Genomic DNA, 18,336 nt, shown 5'->3' with positions numbered 1-18,336 from the left:
ACGAGAGTGGTGGTGGCTACGTCGTCGTCGGCGGTGGCGAGGATGAACTCAGAGTGAGCGGCGAAGCCTCAGTGCACAATTTCAATATGCCGTAGGATTTGAAGTGGGGGGAACCATAAACATCTGCGGTGCATGAAGGTGGATTGAGACACAGCGGCGGTGTTTGATCGGCAATCGGCGGTGGGAATCGGACGACCAAGATGATTTGAATCTTGATGATTCAAATCAGGGGAAGAAGAAACCAAAAAAGAAGAAGAAGAAAGCAAGCAAGAAAGAAAGAAGAATAAAGAAAGAAAGAAAGAAAGAAAAGAAAAAGAAAAACAAAACTTTTGAGGGTAAATCGGTCCTTTTGTTTTCATGAAGTTACTCACGTGCAAAATTTAACGGCTCCGTGACGGAAATTGGTCGTAGGTACGACGTTGATACGAAAAAATGAGTCCAGGTATCATATTGATAACTTTGTAAGTTCAGGTATCATTCTGAAAGTCCCTTAAGTGTCCAGACACCGTTGGTAAATTTTTCCCTAAAACAAACTGAGGGCAAAATGTCTTTTTTGCCCTCATTTTTAGGCTCACGTGAGTCACACGTGCTCACAGTTGACGGAGACGTGACGGAAGTTCGCCAGAGGTACGACGATAATACGAAAAGTAAAGTCTAGGTATCACATTGATAACATTCAAAGTTCAGGTATCATTCTGAAAGTCACCAAAGTATCCAGACACCGTTGATGAATTTTTCCCTATCGGAAATCCCAATCAAAGTCAAAGCTGAGAGCAGAAACTTGAAGCGATGGTTGAATGTGAAGATGATGCTCAGCCGCAGCACAAGAGGTATGCTTTCTTGTCTTGCTGTTCCCCTCGTCAACTTTGTTTCATTCGAGACAAACCCATGTAGAGAGGCTTGTGAGAAAACCACCCTGAAACCCCCAAGTTGAGGCCATGAAATGCTTCACTCCCCGTCCTCTGCCTTCTTCTTTTTCTGTTATCCCTTTGAATCAAATCTTGACTCAACTTGTCAAACTCAAACACTATTCTGCCGTCATCACTTTGAATAGACGAATGCTTCTCTGTGGAGTTGTTCCAAATCACTATACTCTGTCTATTATCATCAACTGCTATTGCCATTTGAATCAAATGGGGTCTTGGCACAATTCTTCAAATTGGGTCTTCAACCAGACGTCTTCACCTTCAACACTCTCTCATCCACGGCTTTGTTCTCCACAATCAAGTGCCTGAGGCTGCACCAAAATGCTGCAGGCAGGCGCAGGTCATTGTAAGCCCGATGCGCGGTTACTTTCAGCACACTAATTAAGAAAGATGGGAAACAACACGGCGGCAATTCAAGTACTTTACTTGGGAAGATGGAAGAAAGAGGATGCGAGCCTAACAACACAGTTTCCTCAGTATAACACCATCATCCAGAGTCTTTGCTAATTGATGAAGCATTCTACCTCTTCTCAGAAATGATTACTAGAGGTATTGCTCCAACCATTGTTACTTACAACTCTTTGATTCATGGAGTTTGCAATATAGGCCACTGGAAACAAGCTACAAGGCTGTTGGATGAAATGTTGAGTCAAGGTATCTTTCCAAATGTCCGCACCTTCAGTGTCTTGGTTGATACATTCTGTAAGGAAGGGATGGTTGTGGAAGCCAAAACTGTGCTTGAGATAATGATTCAAACAGGAATTGAGCCTCATATCATTACTTACAACTCACTTATGGACGAGGCCAGACAAGTTTTTGACCTTACGATTGGCAGGGGCTCCATGGTTGATGTTTGGAGTTGTAACATATTGATAAATGGATATTGCAAGGGTAAAAAGATCGATCAGGCTTACAAGATTTTCAACGAAATGCCTCGTATGGAACTTGTTCCTGATACCGTTACTTATACCACTCTTATTGATGGTCTTTGCATCTGCAAGAGATGTCTTCTCTAGCTTATCAACAAAAGGAGTTCAGCCTAATGTGAGAGCATACAATATAATGATTCATGGACTTTGTCACGATGGCCTATTAGTTGAAGCAGAAAAGTTGCTAAGAGAAATGGGAGGGAAAGGCTGTTCTCCAGATGGTTGCACCTATAACACCATTATCCGAGGGTTGTTAAATATCAATGAGACAACATGGGCTATGAAACTTATTCAAGAAATGCTTGAGAGGCGTTTCTCTGCAGACGCATCAACTATGGAATTGATAATTGTTTTATTGTCTAAGGATATAGTAGATCCGGCTTTGTTGATGCTGTTAAAAGATTCACGTTAAAGTTGATTTGAACTCTATTAAGCTCAGGTGTGTCACTTTCTTCACCGCTCCAAAGTTTTTAATTTCAATTGCTGTTTTTTATTTCACTTAATTAGATTCAGATTTATAGATCGGAATTTAGACTCTGTGTGATACAAGAGTAGGATTTGCTCCTTCCACTTGCTTAGTTTATTATTGGTCTTGGCCTTAGCATTTGCAACTACAGTTATGAGTGTAGGCTGCCAGTGTGCAGTTAACTAGTTTAAGTATATGCTTCTCAGAAGCGAAAGCTTATACCTTGCACTTATTTGGGGCTTTAAATGATGACCTCAATTTGAGTCTTTTGGCGTGCCATGGTAGCTAGCCACCTTTTTTCCTTGCTTGTTACTGTTTTAGGAAGGCTTTATAGCAGCTTCTCAGTTTTTCTGCAGTCGTAGTTTCTTTGCCGTATATAATGCAGTTTTCTGTTGATAACTGCTTATGATGGTCAGCTTCCAATTATTATTACCATTAGCAGTCACCACTCAGTTCTGTCAACCCAAGTTTTTGCAGACTAGAGGGTGAGCAGGGATAGATGTGGTTGAAATACAGAACTTGGGTAATGTACAGAGAAGCTTTAGCGATGTACTAGTACTGGAAAGTGTTTCCCATGTACTTTTAGGTGAAATTGTGTAAAATAATGGACGATATGCATTCTATTTTACTCTCTTTTACAGGTAATAGCATCAGAATGGTTGGTTGCAACAACTTTCCTTCTCCCGATTAGAGCTCCAGTAATGTCAACATCGTTTGCTGTTCACTTGAAATACTTGGTTCCTTGTTATGATCTTTTCCTTCGACTTGAAATTTGATGTAATTGAACCATTGTGCTCATCACTTGCAGGTTCCAAGAAACTAGAGTTGGATTCATCAGAAGAGTTGTAGCACCCTGCAATGGTGGTAAGTGCTGAATTGCTAAAATCCATGGTGGCATATTGCGGTTGTAACTATTCATTGTTTAGACGGCTGTACCAATTAATCAAGCTTGAGAATGGCCTCACTGCATTGCTAGCACTATCCTGAGATTGGAGATTCCCAACTCTCCGAGGGCTCTGAGGAAGCTGAGGAAGAAGAAGGAATGGAGGAGGAGGATGAGGAAGACGAAGATTGTGAAGGAGAGGATGAAGATGATGAGGGAGAAGATGAAGATGAACTGAAGAAGAAAAAGGGAGGGGATTCTCAGACTAAGAAGGTTGGTGTTCTGATTTGTGTTGAAAATTTGCAATACCCAACTTGTGTTGGAGTTTATTATAGAAAACCCAGTTGTTGGAATTTAATAAAATCAGTGTTAGGTTGATGAAAGTGCATAGAGGTTGGAAAAGATTGGAACTTTATGGCTTTGGGACCGAAACCCAATTACATAAACTTAAATATCAATGCTTGGTTAGTAGTACTTGTAGATGGCACCATCATTCTTTTTCACACAAATGTTAAGTTTCTTGAGCTAATTTGGATGTAGGTTTTGCTGTGTGTTTGGTTGTCTTATGTCCAAGTATAATTACTGAGAATGATACAGTGGAATGGTGATTACTAAGTTTAGTTACTAGCATTTTGTTTGATTGGATAAATGAACTTGATTGCTCCGTCTTTGCTGGCAGCAGCAGCAATGTGTGCAGGAATAGGCAGCTTCTGTGACCCTCCTGAGGCACAGGGGCTTGCACACTTTTTAGGTCTGTATTACACGTGTGCATATGCTTAATCAAAAGCGTGATTAAATTTATGATGTGCAGACTTAACTTATACATGTATGTTGTGCGTGCAGAACACATGCTCTTTATGGGGAGTACAGAATTTGCAGATGAGAAGGAGGTATGTTTGGCGATCCAGTATTTTCTTCTTGCCAGTTAACTTGGTTTTGATTCGCAAATCTTTGGGAATGCACATGATCCTTTGTGTTCTTTATCACATATTGAGATTTACTGAGAGCTCATGGAAGTGATTCAGCAGCATCATTTTTCTTTCTAATAGAGGTTACTACATGGAAAATTAAGAATTATATCTACTTCTCATTTACCTACATAATCAACTTGCCCTTCTATCCATACAATTGGAGGATGACTTGCTTGTTCTTTTGGCTGCAAACCTGCTCGCCTATATGTCAGGCTGCATTTAACAACTAAGTAATTGTTGTATGTTTTTTAACCAACTATTAGTGTTCAGGAGATTAAAAGATGGGTTTTTGTGTTATTCTCACTCGATTAGGAAATAACTGCTGTTTCATTCAGTTTGTTATGCCCTGAAAAGATTTAATGATGTTTAGATGGCACAGGGTATGGTACTGTGACTTAAGAATCATTTTAGCTCTGACTTATATCTTACCGGATTGGATACTAATAGTTTGTATCTTGGTTAATGGTAAAGCTTGCATGCAACTTAATATGGAAAAGTATGTGCTACACTGCTATGGTGCTATGTTATGGTTATCACTTGTTCTGACCCGTTTCTTTGCTAGTATGACAGTTACTTGTCCAAGCACGGAGGGTGTTTAAATGCATACACAGAAGTAGAGCATACTTGCTACCATTTTGAAGTGAAACGAGAGTTTCTCAAGGGTGCCTTGACAAGGTAAATACTGAGCTCTTCAAGTGCTCAATTTTAGTAAGTCATTTCCTTGGTATCGAAGATATTTGTGATTGGTAAAGTGAGGTTGTAAATTTTGGTGATGCTTCCTGCATTGATATTTAGTATTAGCTTTGTCTCACTCTTTCATATGAAAATTTGAACGGATATATGTCTGCTAGTCATACTTATGTCCAAAACAAATGTGAATTGATAACAGGATCTGTGGTGTAAAAGTTTATGCTACTTTTCTTGTACTTTTCTTTTATATGCTCCATATATTTAGGATATTACTTGTTAGACTACCTTATCAGAATATTTTGGGATGGACATGAGATTTCGGTTGCAAATCTAAGAACCAATTGTGTTCTTTGTGGCCCCTCAGCATCTCATGTGTTATATCATTTCAGTGAATTCTAATCAAATATGTAATAGTTGAAGCTCTCATTTAGTAGAATATTGTTGCATATGTTACTGTAGCAATATATTTCCCTCTGTCAAAACTTTTCATTTTTTCACCATTTACATTTCTATTTCAGCAACTTGACTTCTGTTTACTGGGGGCTCTTTGATTTATCAGATTTTCTCAGTTCTTTGTTTCACCCCTTGTAAAAATTGAAGCCATGGAGCGGGAGTTACAGGCTGTAGATTCAGGTGCATGTTACTCTTGTCTGAGTTTATTGATATCAGTCTTTCCTTTTAAGAAATGTCCCAGTTTTGCTAAACAATAGGGCAGCATACAAGTTTCTTATTGCTGAATGGTATTCTATGTTAAACAAATGGAATGCAGAGTTTAACCAGGTTCTGCAGAACAACTTCAATGCCATACAGCCTCACCTGGTCACCCATTTAATAGATTCACATGGGGTAAAACTTAAATCTTGGGGTTTTACTTTTATCTTTTCTTTTCTTTTTGCTCAAATAAGATTTTTATTATGTATGCAACAAATTTTAGTTGTGTATACATGAAAGGGAATAAAAAGAGCTTTAGTGATGCCGTGGAAAAAGGGATCAACTTGCAGGAACAAATATTGAAATTGTGCAGAGATTGTTACCATGGTGGATTAATGTAGCTAGTTGTCATAGGAAGAGGTGAAAGTTTTCATCTCTTTGTCTTGTTGTTTTCTTTGTTTTTACCATTGTCTTTTGAAAGTTGAATATGGACATGGAATTTCTTATAACCAAAATTTGCTCGCATTTGCTGCAAGGACTGTACGATGATTCTTTTGAGAATTATAGAGCTGGGCTAATTGCAAAGCTATTGGAGAAAGATCCATCCCTCCATTATGAAACCAATCGATTTTGGTTACAGATTACCGATAAAATGTAGTGTATATATCCTCTCTGCCTACTGGACTGCTTTGCCTAGACCTTTCTAATGCTTGTGCTCTGACAGTAGTTCAAATAAATGTTGATCTGCAGGCATATGTTTGACTATGCAAAACGGGAAGCAGAACAACTCAGAAGCATTCAGAAAGAGGAAGTCATCAACTGGTACAAAACATATTTGCAACAATCATCTCCCAAGTGTCGGAGACTTGCAATTTGTGTCTGGGGATGCAACACAGACTTGAAAGAGGCTGAAGCACGGCCGGAGTCTGTAAAAGTCATTGAAGACCTTGCAGCCTTTAAGATGTCATCTGAGTTCTATCCTAGCATTTCTGAATTTTTGATGGAAACTGAGCATTTTGAGGTCTTATTGTTTGCCAGGTTTTATTTGCGTTTATTATAACCCACCTGGAAGATGAAGGTGAAAATCAAAATCATTGTAGATACATTCATATAAAATTTATATTGATTCACTCAATTTTTTAGTGAAATAAAACCAGCAGTATTTTTTTTTTTTCATTTTTTTTTCTTTTGGTCCTGGCACTGCAGGTTAATCTCCTTGATGTGATATGGTAGGGTTTGGATTTGGTGATTCACATCATAAGGTCTGAGTTATATTCATAACCCAAGATATAAGAAGGAAAGTCAAGAGTAATAAGGTCTGAGTCCTCAGAAACAAAGCTGAGAGCAGAAACTGGAAGCAATTGTTGAATGTGAAGATGATGCTCAGCCGCAGCACAAGAGGTATGCCTTCTTCTCTTCCTGTTCCCCTCATCAACAATTTCATGGCTTTGTTTCATTCGAGAGAAACCCATCTAGGAAATCGACCCAACATTATTGTGAGTAATGTTGAGGATGCCTCCATGTTGTTCCAAGAAATGCTTCACTCCCGTCCTCTGGCTTCTTCTGTTATCCCTTTCAGTCAAATCTTGACTCAACTTTCCAAACTGACACTATTCAGCAGTCGTCTCTTTGAATAGTCAAATGCTTCTCTGTGGAATTGTTCCTAATCACTATACTCTCTCTACTATTGTCAACTGCTATTGCCATTTGAATCAAATGGGGTTTGGCCTATCTGTCTTAGGACAATTCTTCAAATTCGGTCTTCAACCGAATGCTATTGCCTTCAACACTCTGATCCACGGCTTTGTTCTCCATAATCAAGTGGCTGAGGCTGCACGAATTTTCACCAAAATGCTGGAGGCAGGTCATTGTAACCCCAATGTGGTTACTTTCAACACTCTAACAAAGGGCTTTTGCATGAGAGGAAACAACAGTGCGGCCATGCAATTACCTAGGAAGATGGAAGAAAACGGTTGTGAGCCTAACATAGTTTCCTATAGCACCATCATTAACAGTCTTTGCAAGGATACACTAGTTGTAGATGCAATGAACCTCTTCTCAGAAATGATTAGTAGAGGTATTACTCCAGACGTTGTTACTTACACCTCTTTGATTCAAGGAGTTTGCAATATAGGCCAGTGGAAACGAGCTACAAGGTTGCTTAATGAAATGTTTGAGTAAACGTATCTTTCCAGATGTCAATGTCTTGGTTGATACTTTCTGTAAGGAAAGGATGGTTGTGGAAGCCAAAAGTGTGATTGACATGATGATTCAAAGCCTACTGTGGTTACATACGGTTTGCTTATGGACGGTTACTGTTTGCGAAGAGAAATGGATGAGGCAAGACAAATTTTTGATCTTATGATTAGCAAGGCCTCCATGGTTAATGTTTGGAGTTGTAACATATTGATTAATGGATATTGCAAGGCTAAAAAGATCGATCAGGCTTACAAGATTTTCAAGGAAATGCACCGTATGGAACTTGTTCCCAATACCGTTACTTATACCACTCTTATTTATGGTTTTTGCAAAGCGGGAAGGATTCAAGAAGCAGAAAAGCTGTTCTCTCAGATGCAACGTTGTGGCCAACATCCAAATGTTCAAACTTATGCTGTTTTACTTGATGGCCTGTGTAACAACCAGCCAACTTTCTACGGCAATAGAATTGCTTAAAGAAATGGAAACCAACAAAGTAGAACTTAATATTATAGTTTACACTCTTGTTATTGAAGGTTTGTGCAAAGCTGGAAAAATTGAATCCGCAAGAGATCTCTTCTGTGGTTTGTCATCATTCGTAGTTTCTTTAAGTATGTAATGCAGTTTTCTGTTAATAACTGCTTATGATGGTTAACTCCCAATTATAATTACCATTAGCAGTCACCACTCAGTTCTCTCAACCCATGTTTTTGCAAACTAGAGAGCGAACAGGGATAGATGTGGTTGAAATGCAGAACTTGGGTAAAGTACAGAGAAGCTTTAGCGATGTACTATTTCTGGAAAGTGTTTCCTGTGTACTTTTAGGTGAAATTGTCCAAAATAATGGACAATATGCATTCTACTTTACTCAGTTTTATAGGTAATAGCATCAGAATGGTTGGTTGTAACAACTTGTCTTCTCCCGATTAGAGCTCCAGTAATGTCAACATCATTTGCTGTTCACTTGAAATACTTGGTTCCTTGTTATGATCTTTTCCTTGGACTTGAAATTTGATGTAATTGAACCATTGTGCACATCACTTGCAGAGTTGGACTTCATGGGAAGACTTGTAGCACCCTGCAACGGTGGTAAGTACTGAATTGCTGATATCCATGGTGGCATTTTGCGGTTGTGACTATTCATTGTTTAAGATAGGCTGCCAACCAAAAGTATAATTGCTGTACTACTCAATAGATTGTAATTGAGCTCTTTTTGTTGCTTCTTATAAACTTGGGGCTGATGTCTAGTTGATAAATAGACACTGACCAAACTTGGGTCATGTGATTGGATTGGTTTCTGTAATCCAGCTTTGTTCCTATTGTGAAAAGACTCATAATAAAGCTGATTTGAACATTTGAAACAGATCACTTTCTCAGTATGAGAAGGGAATGTGAGAGTTCTGCACCTATTAAAACCTTGGATGTATAGTACACATTATCTATTAGCATTGTCATTTCCTAAATCAAATAGCATTTTAGCATTGTCATATCCTTATCTTTATAATTTGGAACTTTCATTTCTATTGACTAATTCTAGCTAGATTGATATGCTGCTAGTTATCTGGTGCTGTTTAAATCAGTAAGATTTATTGATATGCAGATTAGATTTATTAGGAAAGAAGCTAGTTGATTATGGTACATTAATTGCGTTTATGGAGATCTTTATCTTACAGGTAGCAGTACGTAGTGCACCTGAATGATGTTTTGATATTCACATAATGTTATATCTGTCATGTAAGTTGGCAACGGAAGATCACATAGTTACAGAGCATCCCTTTTAAGCATATAACTCAGATATTAGTTATGATTTACTTGGCACTTTCTCAGCAAGTAAAAGATGCTTTCTACAAGTTGAAGAATGCCGGTTAATCATCGAACAGGAACTGGAAAGTATCAGTAGGGAGTTGGATATGAGTGATTTTTGAGTTGGTTGTATTCTACAAAGATATTCATCCTGCGGTGAGGTCCAGAAAGAAACTTGGTAATCCATTTATAGTGAGATTATAAGGAATGTTATTGCTGGAGGTGGACAGAAATCAGAATGAAACAGAACTACCAATCTTTAGTTTAAGGAGTCTATTAGCTGCTGCCAACAATTTCTATGAGGCTAATAAGCTAGGAGAGGGAGGGTTTGGCCTGTTTAAGACTGCAACTTTTCCACACTACTCTCCTTCATGATTTTAGTAGTTTACCTCAGATTCGTAATGAAGTATTCTCTTTGTCTCAGATTTGCTTTCTTTAATAGGGGATTTTGCCTGAAAATCAAGAAGTAGCCATAAAGAGACTGTCAAAGAAGTCCGGCGTAGGATATAAGTAGTTCATGAATGAGTTAGAGCTTATAGCCAAGCTTCAACAGACGAATCTTGTTAGGCTGTTCGGTTGCTGTGTTGAAGAGGAATTGATATTGATCTACGAGTACATGCCCCATATAAGTTTGGACGAACTTTTGTTTGGTATTTTGTCATTACTTCTGACATTAATTCTTTGATCATCATTCTCTGAAAAAAAAAAAATTCTTTGATCATATTCGTGTTCTTCGTTGTTTGTCCAATCAGATCCATCTGTAAACACAAAATTGGATTGGAGTAAACACTTCCAAATTTTGAAAGGAATTGCTCAAGGGGTACTTTACATCCACAAGCACTCCAGATTGAAAATCATTTTACAGGGATCTAAAAGCTAGTGTTATTTTGTTGGATGGAGAAATGAGTCCCAGAATTTCCGAATTTAGAATTTCCGACTTAACTAAACTAGATTTGAATGACATTGGTTATCACCGATGGGTGAATAATGTCGAGAATCACCTCACTAATAATGGGATTCTATGGAGTAGAGCTCACAGAATAGGAATTAATTGAGAAAACCCTCTCAACCCTCCTCGTTTAAGCATTAATGGTTGCAAAGCAATATAGGCTTGAGTGCAATGTTAGACGGATCATGAGGTTTCATCAGTTTATCACTGTTATGTCAGTTGTTGAGAAACATGACAATATACTAGTGAAAAACAATAATGGATCTTCAGAGCATTGATTTAAGACGTACAGTTAAACAAGGTGTATAAAACAAGCTACACAATACAAGGTGTATAAAAATATGAGAGAGCATGAGGCTTATCTCGTAGTTGAAGGAGAAGATGGAGATGATAATGACATCAATCTCACTATTCCAGACTTCAAATCTAGCGAGGGAAACAATGTTGATGCCGCAGATTTTGATTAATAGTCTTTATTTTCCAAGAATATATGTAATGGCATTTTTCCTAAGACATTATCAATAAATGACAATAGTTCTAACTCTTTCTCAACTAGGCTCATCCAATTAATTGCGATGTCTAGGAAAGATTTGATTTGAGAGAACGGTTTTACAAGTGAGAATAGCTCCACCAAAATCTCGCCTTACCTTACCTGGTCTCTACTAAATTGGAGTTACAGAAAGGATTGAGTAACTACTATTTGTCTACATTTGATTATAGTCATTTTGGATTAGATTTTGGTCAGAAACTTTGATGTAATCGTTGGCTATTATTAATAAAGTGTCGATTCTTTTATTTGATGTCTTGGAAATATCTTAATTCGAACTTGTACATACTAGGGAAGACTTCACTAGATTTGACACTATCGGCTGGGGCCCATCGGGACTCCCAAGTACTATGTCATGGGCCGGGTTCACGACCTACCATGGCGGGGCTCATAGAGGATGTCACCCCAGGACCCGGGGCATGGCTAGCACAGCCCATCTAATTACATTGCAGAGGGCTGATCAGACATCAGGAGAGCAGCCTGCGTCCCACATCGAAGATAGGGGAAACTAAATTCTCATGCTAGAGTATTAAAGCATTAGTACCACCTTTTACGGGTAATAACTCCTTTATCTACTATTTATTTGATCTACGCATATATTAGTGTCTTACTCAGGCATTGGAGAGGCGTAAACTGTCTGGCACTGTTTACCCCTCTAATGTTGTGTTCTTGGTTCAGGATTTAGAAGTTGGATCGGTACTCCAGGTGGTATAGCATTTTGTGTGAGGTACCCAGAGAAAGCCACCAGAAACAGAACTTTATTATTTAACGGGAAAATTCTTATACACCCCAAATCCACCAAAACAGAACTTGCCATACACCCCACTAACGTATTTTTACTCACACTCACACAAAACTTTTCACTTTTTCTCCCTACTTTTCAAAACCGCTCACTATTCATCCCACTAATACCTTTCTCCATATCATCACCATTTTTCTCTTAAATAATTTATATATTTTTGATAAAGTGTGGTGGGTCCATATTTTGAAATTATCTGTTTAAATATCAATTGCAGCTAAGTTTCATCCTCTATATTCAAAGGTAAGCAGTTAAATCTTCATTATCCATAATCGCACATTTAGATATTATTCTGTCTAAATTGGATTTACTTGCAAATTGTAGAAAGTTTGAAAAAGAGCTAGAAGAAGAACGAGAAAAGTTAAGAAGAGGAAAAGACTACAGAGCTAGGCTCAGCCGAGCTACTCCTAATTACTACGATAGAATATTCCTAGTACAAAAAAGAATCTACAAGATTGAGAAAAATATAGAAGAGTTAAGATTCATGGTTACAGAGGAACAAAAACCTCTTGACTATTTGAGCATTGGTTAGATCCGCAAATCTCTGGTATCAGAGCTTGCAAAGAGCTCAAAAGGGGAATCCACAATGGAGACAATGTCTAAATTACTATTAGAGAAGTTGAATTCTCTACTAAAATCTTCTGATGAGAAACATCAGAACCTAATACAAGAAATATCTAGATGTCAAAATCATCTAGAAAAAATACCAGATATAATCGCCCAATTAGAAAAATTGGAGTACAAAATAGATTATATCAAATAACTTCCTAAAAGGGAAGAAGAACAGCTAACAAGTGTCGGCAGAAAAATCAATGAACAGCGAGAAATGCTGGATTCTATGAAAACTATACTGAAGGATAAGAAAAAGCCTCCAGTAAAATCAAAGAAAGCTAATGGATTCAAACCATTAGAAAAACCTGACAAGAATCCTACGCCAAGCATGACTTTTCTAGATCCTTCTACTAGCCTGACTAGTATCAGGTATGAAAAACCAAAGCACTTGATAGCAAGAGATGTCAAGATGATGAGCATTTTTGGAAAAAAAGAAAGGAGTACAACTCCTAAATGCTGAATAATTCAAATACAATGAAATTGAACAAGAGGTAAAAAACTTCGCAATTCCAAAGTTAGATTTTAAACAAATCTACAAAAGGGGAAAGTTTGAACTGATGGATAGCCATCATTTCAAATTATTGGAATTTACAACCCCTTCTACAACAGGAGAAACAAATCTCTTGATGATTACTTCTGAAGAAGTTGCCAGAGCAAGAACAAAGAATTATCAATTTATGCACATTGGAGCAGTCCAAGTTGGCATAAAACTTCGTGCCCGAGAAGGCATAAACTGTTCAGTTCTATGTGTCTTACAAGACAATAGACTAACAAATTTTCAAGCTAGTCTGTTGGGAACACTTGAAGCATCTCTATGCAATCAAGTGGCATATTTGAACTATTTCCCGAATTTCTCAACCAGCTTGAAAGATGCAGCTCACTGTCTACGACTGAGAGTCAAGACAAATGGCATATCAATGAAAGAAGATATGCAAGAACTTGCAATAGTATACAGGATATACTATAAACTGATGAGTACCACAATAGAACCTAAGACAAGGATATCAAATATCCCCGGTCTTACTACTGGATTCCTCACCAGTCAGAAGAACCATTCACAACAGATTCACAAGGTTACTTAGAATGAAATAACTTTTCCTATTGAATAGAAATTATCTGGTCCAAAGAAACCACCAGAAAGTGCGAAAGTAAAAATTTATGAAAGCAGAAAGACTGGAGAAATCAGTCTAAATTTTGAAAATCATAGAAAAAGTGATGTCTGTCCTGAGAACATCACGATAAATAAAAATCTTCTTAGAAGAAACTACAACACTAGAGAAGCTAGTGTTAGTGGTACCAAAGTCTCTGTTAAAGAATCAACAGAACCAATTACTGAAGAAGAATTAGAAGCTGATCTAAATAAACCAGTTAATATGCTTAGAGCAGAAAAGCTCGATCTATGAACTCTATGATGAAGCAGAATAGTGCGAAAATCCTAAACGGTTAGAAAAACTAATCGAATAAATGAAAAACTTCAAAACAGGAAAGGAAAGAAAAATCCTTCCTTATCAAGATATAGAAATGGAAGACGGAGAAAACTCAAATTCCAAAACTTTCATCATTAGACAAAAGGGAAAGCTGAAACTCCATGTACAGAAAGCCCCTACGGGCAGAAAAGAAGAAAGAAATTCTTAAAGATTTGTCCCAAATGACAACATGCCTAGGGTACCAATTACGAATTATGGTATATGGCTAAATCTAGACAAAGCTCTAGATAAAAGAAAAGTTATTGACCAATGGGTAGATAGCTTGATGATGGCCTCTGCTCTTACCCTTAGAAATTTTGAAGCACCGGATCTTCATATGTATTATAAAACTACTCTTACTGGAGTAGCCAAAAAAATACTATCTGTCTTTTAAAGAGACTACCGGAGGAAGAGACTAGCTAGAAGAAATAAAAAATTCAAAATATCCGTATGATTTTGCAGTACCCTGTACGATCAGTTCTGTGGAGATCTCTCAAATCCAAGGTTCTAAAAAACGCTAGGCGCTAGTTGGGAGGAAGTCCAGAGACTAGCGCCCAGGGGCCTAGGCGGTGACTAGGCGGTTTTTTTATTTTATTTTATAACATATGATTATATAAATAAAAATATAAAAAGTATTATATGAAACTCCTACATTCAATTTGATTCAATTTACAAATAGATGGAACATTGAGTATAAATTTATTTCAATCAAAACTTTCCTTCATCTGAATCCTTCGACGAAAAAGATACAACAAAAGGATGGACAGAACACTAAAGTGCTAACTACCACTTCAAACCATTGTCCACCAATAAGAAATGTGACCATCTGTAGCCTTGACTATACAACACAGGTTATCAGTGGGAAGGTTTGGCTCAAACAGAGGGTATGCGGTCTGCAATTCCCACCAACCCTCCGAGATCCAACTTAGCAACTCATACAAGAACAAACACGTCCAGGAGTGTAGTACGTATACTGTTTGTGGGAGTGCAGTATGAGTTGGATTAGCGACCTGTTCATATTGTCCAGGAGTGTAGTATGAGTTTCCAAAACAAATACTGCCACAGCAGCAAACTGTTCATATTGTAATAAATTCAACTTAGCAACTCATACAAGATCAAACATGTCTAGGAGTATCAACATAGTGTTTTAAATCCATGGTATCTTTTATCACGCGATCCACAATATTTGGAATCCTTGATCTGTTAGTGAGCTGGAGCATGGCCTGCATGACAAGAAATCAATTGAATCAATATTCAATAAACTCCAACTACTTTTCTAGGGACAGCATATCAGTAATTACACACACAAAGAGATGAGATAGTAATAAAAAAATTAACAACTATGAAGTATGAACAAAACTGGAAAAACTGAAATCAAACCCATAAATGGAAGACTAGTATCGATTGAACCCAGCCTTACCCAGAAATCCAAATCCGAAATCGAATCCTCAAGTCTGTAAGTAAAGTAAGTAACCAAGCAACTTACCTAGAAATCTGAAATCAAACCCAGCTTCAAGAATTTGAAATCAAAAACTGAAATCGAAGTATCGATTGAACCCAACCTTCAAGCCTTCAAGAACCCATAAATCTGCTTGAGCCTTGACTCTTGAGGACGTCTGCTCTACTGCTTGAAGAATGGAAGACTGAAAATTGAAAACCCAGTAACGCAGTCGCAGTAAAAGACCGATCAATTAAAGACTATGAAGATTGAAGAGTGAAAAACACAAACCCATAAACCCAGACTTACCAGTTACCACCGTCAGTCCATCACCGTCGAAGAGAGAATAGGACGGAGAGAGGACTCAGAGGAGAGAGGGAGAGAAGCTGTGCGGCAAGTGATTGGGTCTGGGATTTGGTTTTGTCAAAGATTTGAAAAAAATATATATCACCGAAACGCCTAATCGCCGACCTCCCAACACCGCCCAGCAACGCCCAGCACTGCCCAGGCGGCCGACTTTCTACCCAGCGCCTAGCTCGATCGACTAGGCCATAATCGGAACGGGGTGGTTGCGCTTAGCCGCCTAGGCCGATTTTTAGAACCTTGCTCAAATCTGAGTGAAAAGGCTAAAGAAACAGCCAAATCAAATATCTATGCTCTCAAAATCTGTGACATGAGATATTTTGAAGAATACTTGAATGAATTTCAAGAATACTACTGCAGGATAGGTGAACTAGAAAATACTAATCTAGTCAACCTGTTACACACAAAACTCCCCGAACCATGGAGAACAGCTGTGAGAGAAAGCATAGCTGAAAAACCAATTGAAAGATTTTCAGTTGGGGGAATTGCCGAAAGAATTAGGCAATTACTGAAAGAACAATGCAAGGCAAATCTTAGAGCCAAAATGGCTGAGAAACAACTCAAAAAAGTTGAAAATTTCTGTTATGGAATATTGGATATGCCTACCAACTGGGGATGCCATGAATCCAAGTTCTACAGAAAAAGAAAAGAAAATTATTACTCGAAAAGATTCAGAAAGAGTAATAAGAAAAAAGATTGGAAATTTAAGAAAAACTCCAATGTCAAGAAACAACAAGATGAAGATCTAAAAAAGAAATTTTTCAAGAAAAAGAAGAATCATCAAACCAACCATCAGAATAAGCAATTAGGCAAAAAAGCTTGCAGATACTGGTTATGTAAAGCTGAAGGGCACTATGCCAATGAATGCCCAGAAAAGGGTAAAAGATCTACTAAAGCTCTATTTGAAGAATATAAGCCCATAGTAGAAACAGCAAATATGAAAGGCTACGAAATAGCCTATTCTAATGACGAAGAAGATGACAGGTCAGTTTACTCTATCTGGTCTGAAGAAGAAGAATCATCTGATTCTGAAATAGATTCTGAAGTAGAATACTTAGAATCTAGACAGATGAATGTTCGAAGAGTCAAAAACTGGGAAGAAAGTAAGACAGAAGCAATGACGTCTTCTTATCAGGTGAACCCTGGTACATTCGTTTGTGACTATTGCTTATGTCATGAAAAGAATGGACTTCCTATGTTTTGTGAAGAGTCTAAAACGACTTATCACAAAAAATGCTTCATAGCTGAAGTAAGAAGAAAAACCAAGAATGGCCTTATCAGCCAATTGGTAGAATATGAATAATATTTCTCTGAGCAAAAAGAGAAAGAATTAGAAACTTTGTTCCAAAATATTGTGGAACCCTCTTCCTCAGAAATCAAGGAAGAAAAAATCGATGAAAATATAGAACTAGTTGAACCACCAGAAGAATGTAAACCATTCATACCACAGGAACAAGCTCAAGAAAATGAGCTACAACATTCGAAAATTGTCTCTACTAGTAAATACAGCAACTACATATAGATTGGATTAAAACTCCCTGATCACAAAAAATATCATCTACATGCATTTGTAGATAATGGGTCAGGATTCACAGTTGCAAAAAAATTTGCAATTCCAGAAGAACTTTGGAAAGAAGATAAGAAAAGAATAGCTACTGGTGTCTAGTTTGATGGAAGCCATTTAACCATGAACAAGGTAGCTAGAAATGTTCACATCACCATTGGTAGAGGAACATTTGTAATCAATACCCTTTGGCAATCAAAAGGCCAATGATCAGATTTCTTGTTGGGAAATGATTTCATTCTCCAACAACTATTTATTCAAGATGAAGAAGCGATAGGCTTCAGAAAAGGAGAACGGGTGTTCTGGGCCGACCGGCTTACTCAAGCAAAAAGTGTAGTAGGTCCAAACTTTACTACTCAATATCAGAGATCGCAACAGAATAGTAGTGATCCTAAGCCCTATAAACCCAAATTTGAACCTGTGCTTCAAATTAAGCAACAAAAAGAATTGCTTATTGAAGAATCTTCTGAAGAAGAAGAAGAAGAAGAAACCAGTGAAGACGAAGAAGCTAGTTTCACCCATGAGCATAACCTCAAGCACTTCTAGAATAAGAAAATTGAGCATAATCATATTCTCTCAAGAAGTAAGAAAGCCATAGTAGCAGTGGGCTCTTTCCTTTCTGTCTAAGTATGGAGTACTTTCTTTTCAAGTAAGTATCTGTAAATGATTCTTATGGATAGCTAAACAGCTTCTTAGCTGTTTACCTCCGAGAATGAGGCTCTGAATTTTAGTCTGTAATTAGGTTTGAATAAATCATTTCAGATTGCTCATCCACCTTGTCATTATTTTAGCTTGATGTTTAATATTTATATCTATTTCTGCCTTTACTCCTGTACTATTTTTAGGATTAAACTTTCTATTTTTTAGAAAAACTTGCCTCGGCTTAAAATAGAAACAAGTAGCAGTGATTCCGCTTGTTAAAGTAACCGCTAGGCAGGGTGCCGTTAGGTGAAAAACTTGGGCATGTTAAAGGCTAGTTTTGTTTTTCTCATAAGTTTGAACAGGATTTTCTAAGAAAAAACAAAGGTTAGATCCAAAAATCAGCATATGACATATTAGGCACTAGTTTAGAAAAAACTACCC

At 37.6% G+C, this 18,336-nt stretch overlaps 1 protein-coding gene across 12 annotated transcripts; it reads left to right on the top strand.

The window, feature by feature from the left end:
* The first annotated feature begins 701 nt into the window (after positions 1-701).
* Positions 702-9,091, top strand: LOC112167244 (nardilysin-like). 12 transcript variants are annotated; one of them, XM_024304245.2, is made up of 10 exons: positions 702-2,294; positions 2,963-3,019; positions 3,130-3,185; positions 3,298-3,477; positions 4,048-4,094; positions 4,746-4,850; positions 5,425-5,498; positions 5,635-5,711; positions 5,853-6,170; positions 6,267-6,690. In XM_024304245.2, exons 3-9 carry the CDS (start codon positions 3,180-3,182, stop codon positions 5,877-5,879), a joined length of 516 nt encoding a protein of 171 aa, XP_024160013.1. In that variant the 5' UTR covers positions 702-2,294; positions 2,963-3,019; positions 3,130-3,179; the 3' UTR covers positions 5,880-6,170; positions 6,267-6,690. The 12 variants fall into 12 exon arrangements, 5 of the variants coding, with proteins under 5 accessions (XP_024160013.1, XP_024160010.1, XP_040363038.1 ...); XM_024304242.2 differs by having other exon boundaries at positions 5,817-6,170; XM_040507104.1 differs by having other exon boundaries at positions 5,800-6,170.
* Positions 9,092-18,336: the final 9,245 nt, after the last annotated feature.

Source organism: Rosa chinensis, chromosome 5 (genome assembly GCF_002994745.2).
Source record: "Rosa chinensis cultivar Old Blush chromosome 5, RchiOBHm-V2, whole genome shotgun sequence".
NCBI classification, from domain to species: Eukaryota; Viridiplantae; Streptophyta; class Magnoliopsida; order Rosales; family Rosaceae; genus Rosa; species Rosa chinensis.
Note: the sequence above shows the minus strand (reverse complement) of the source record. Positions and strands in the feature narration are given on the sequence as shown.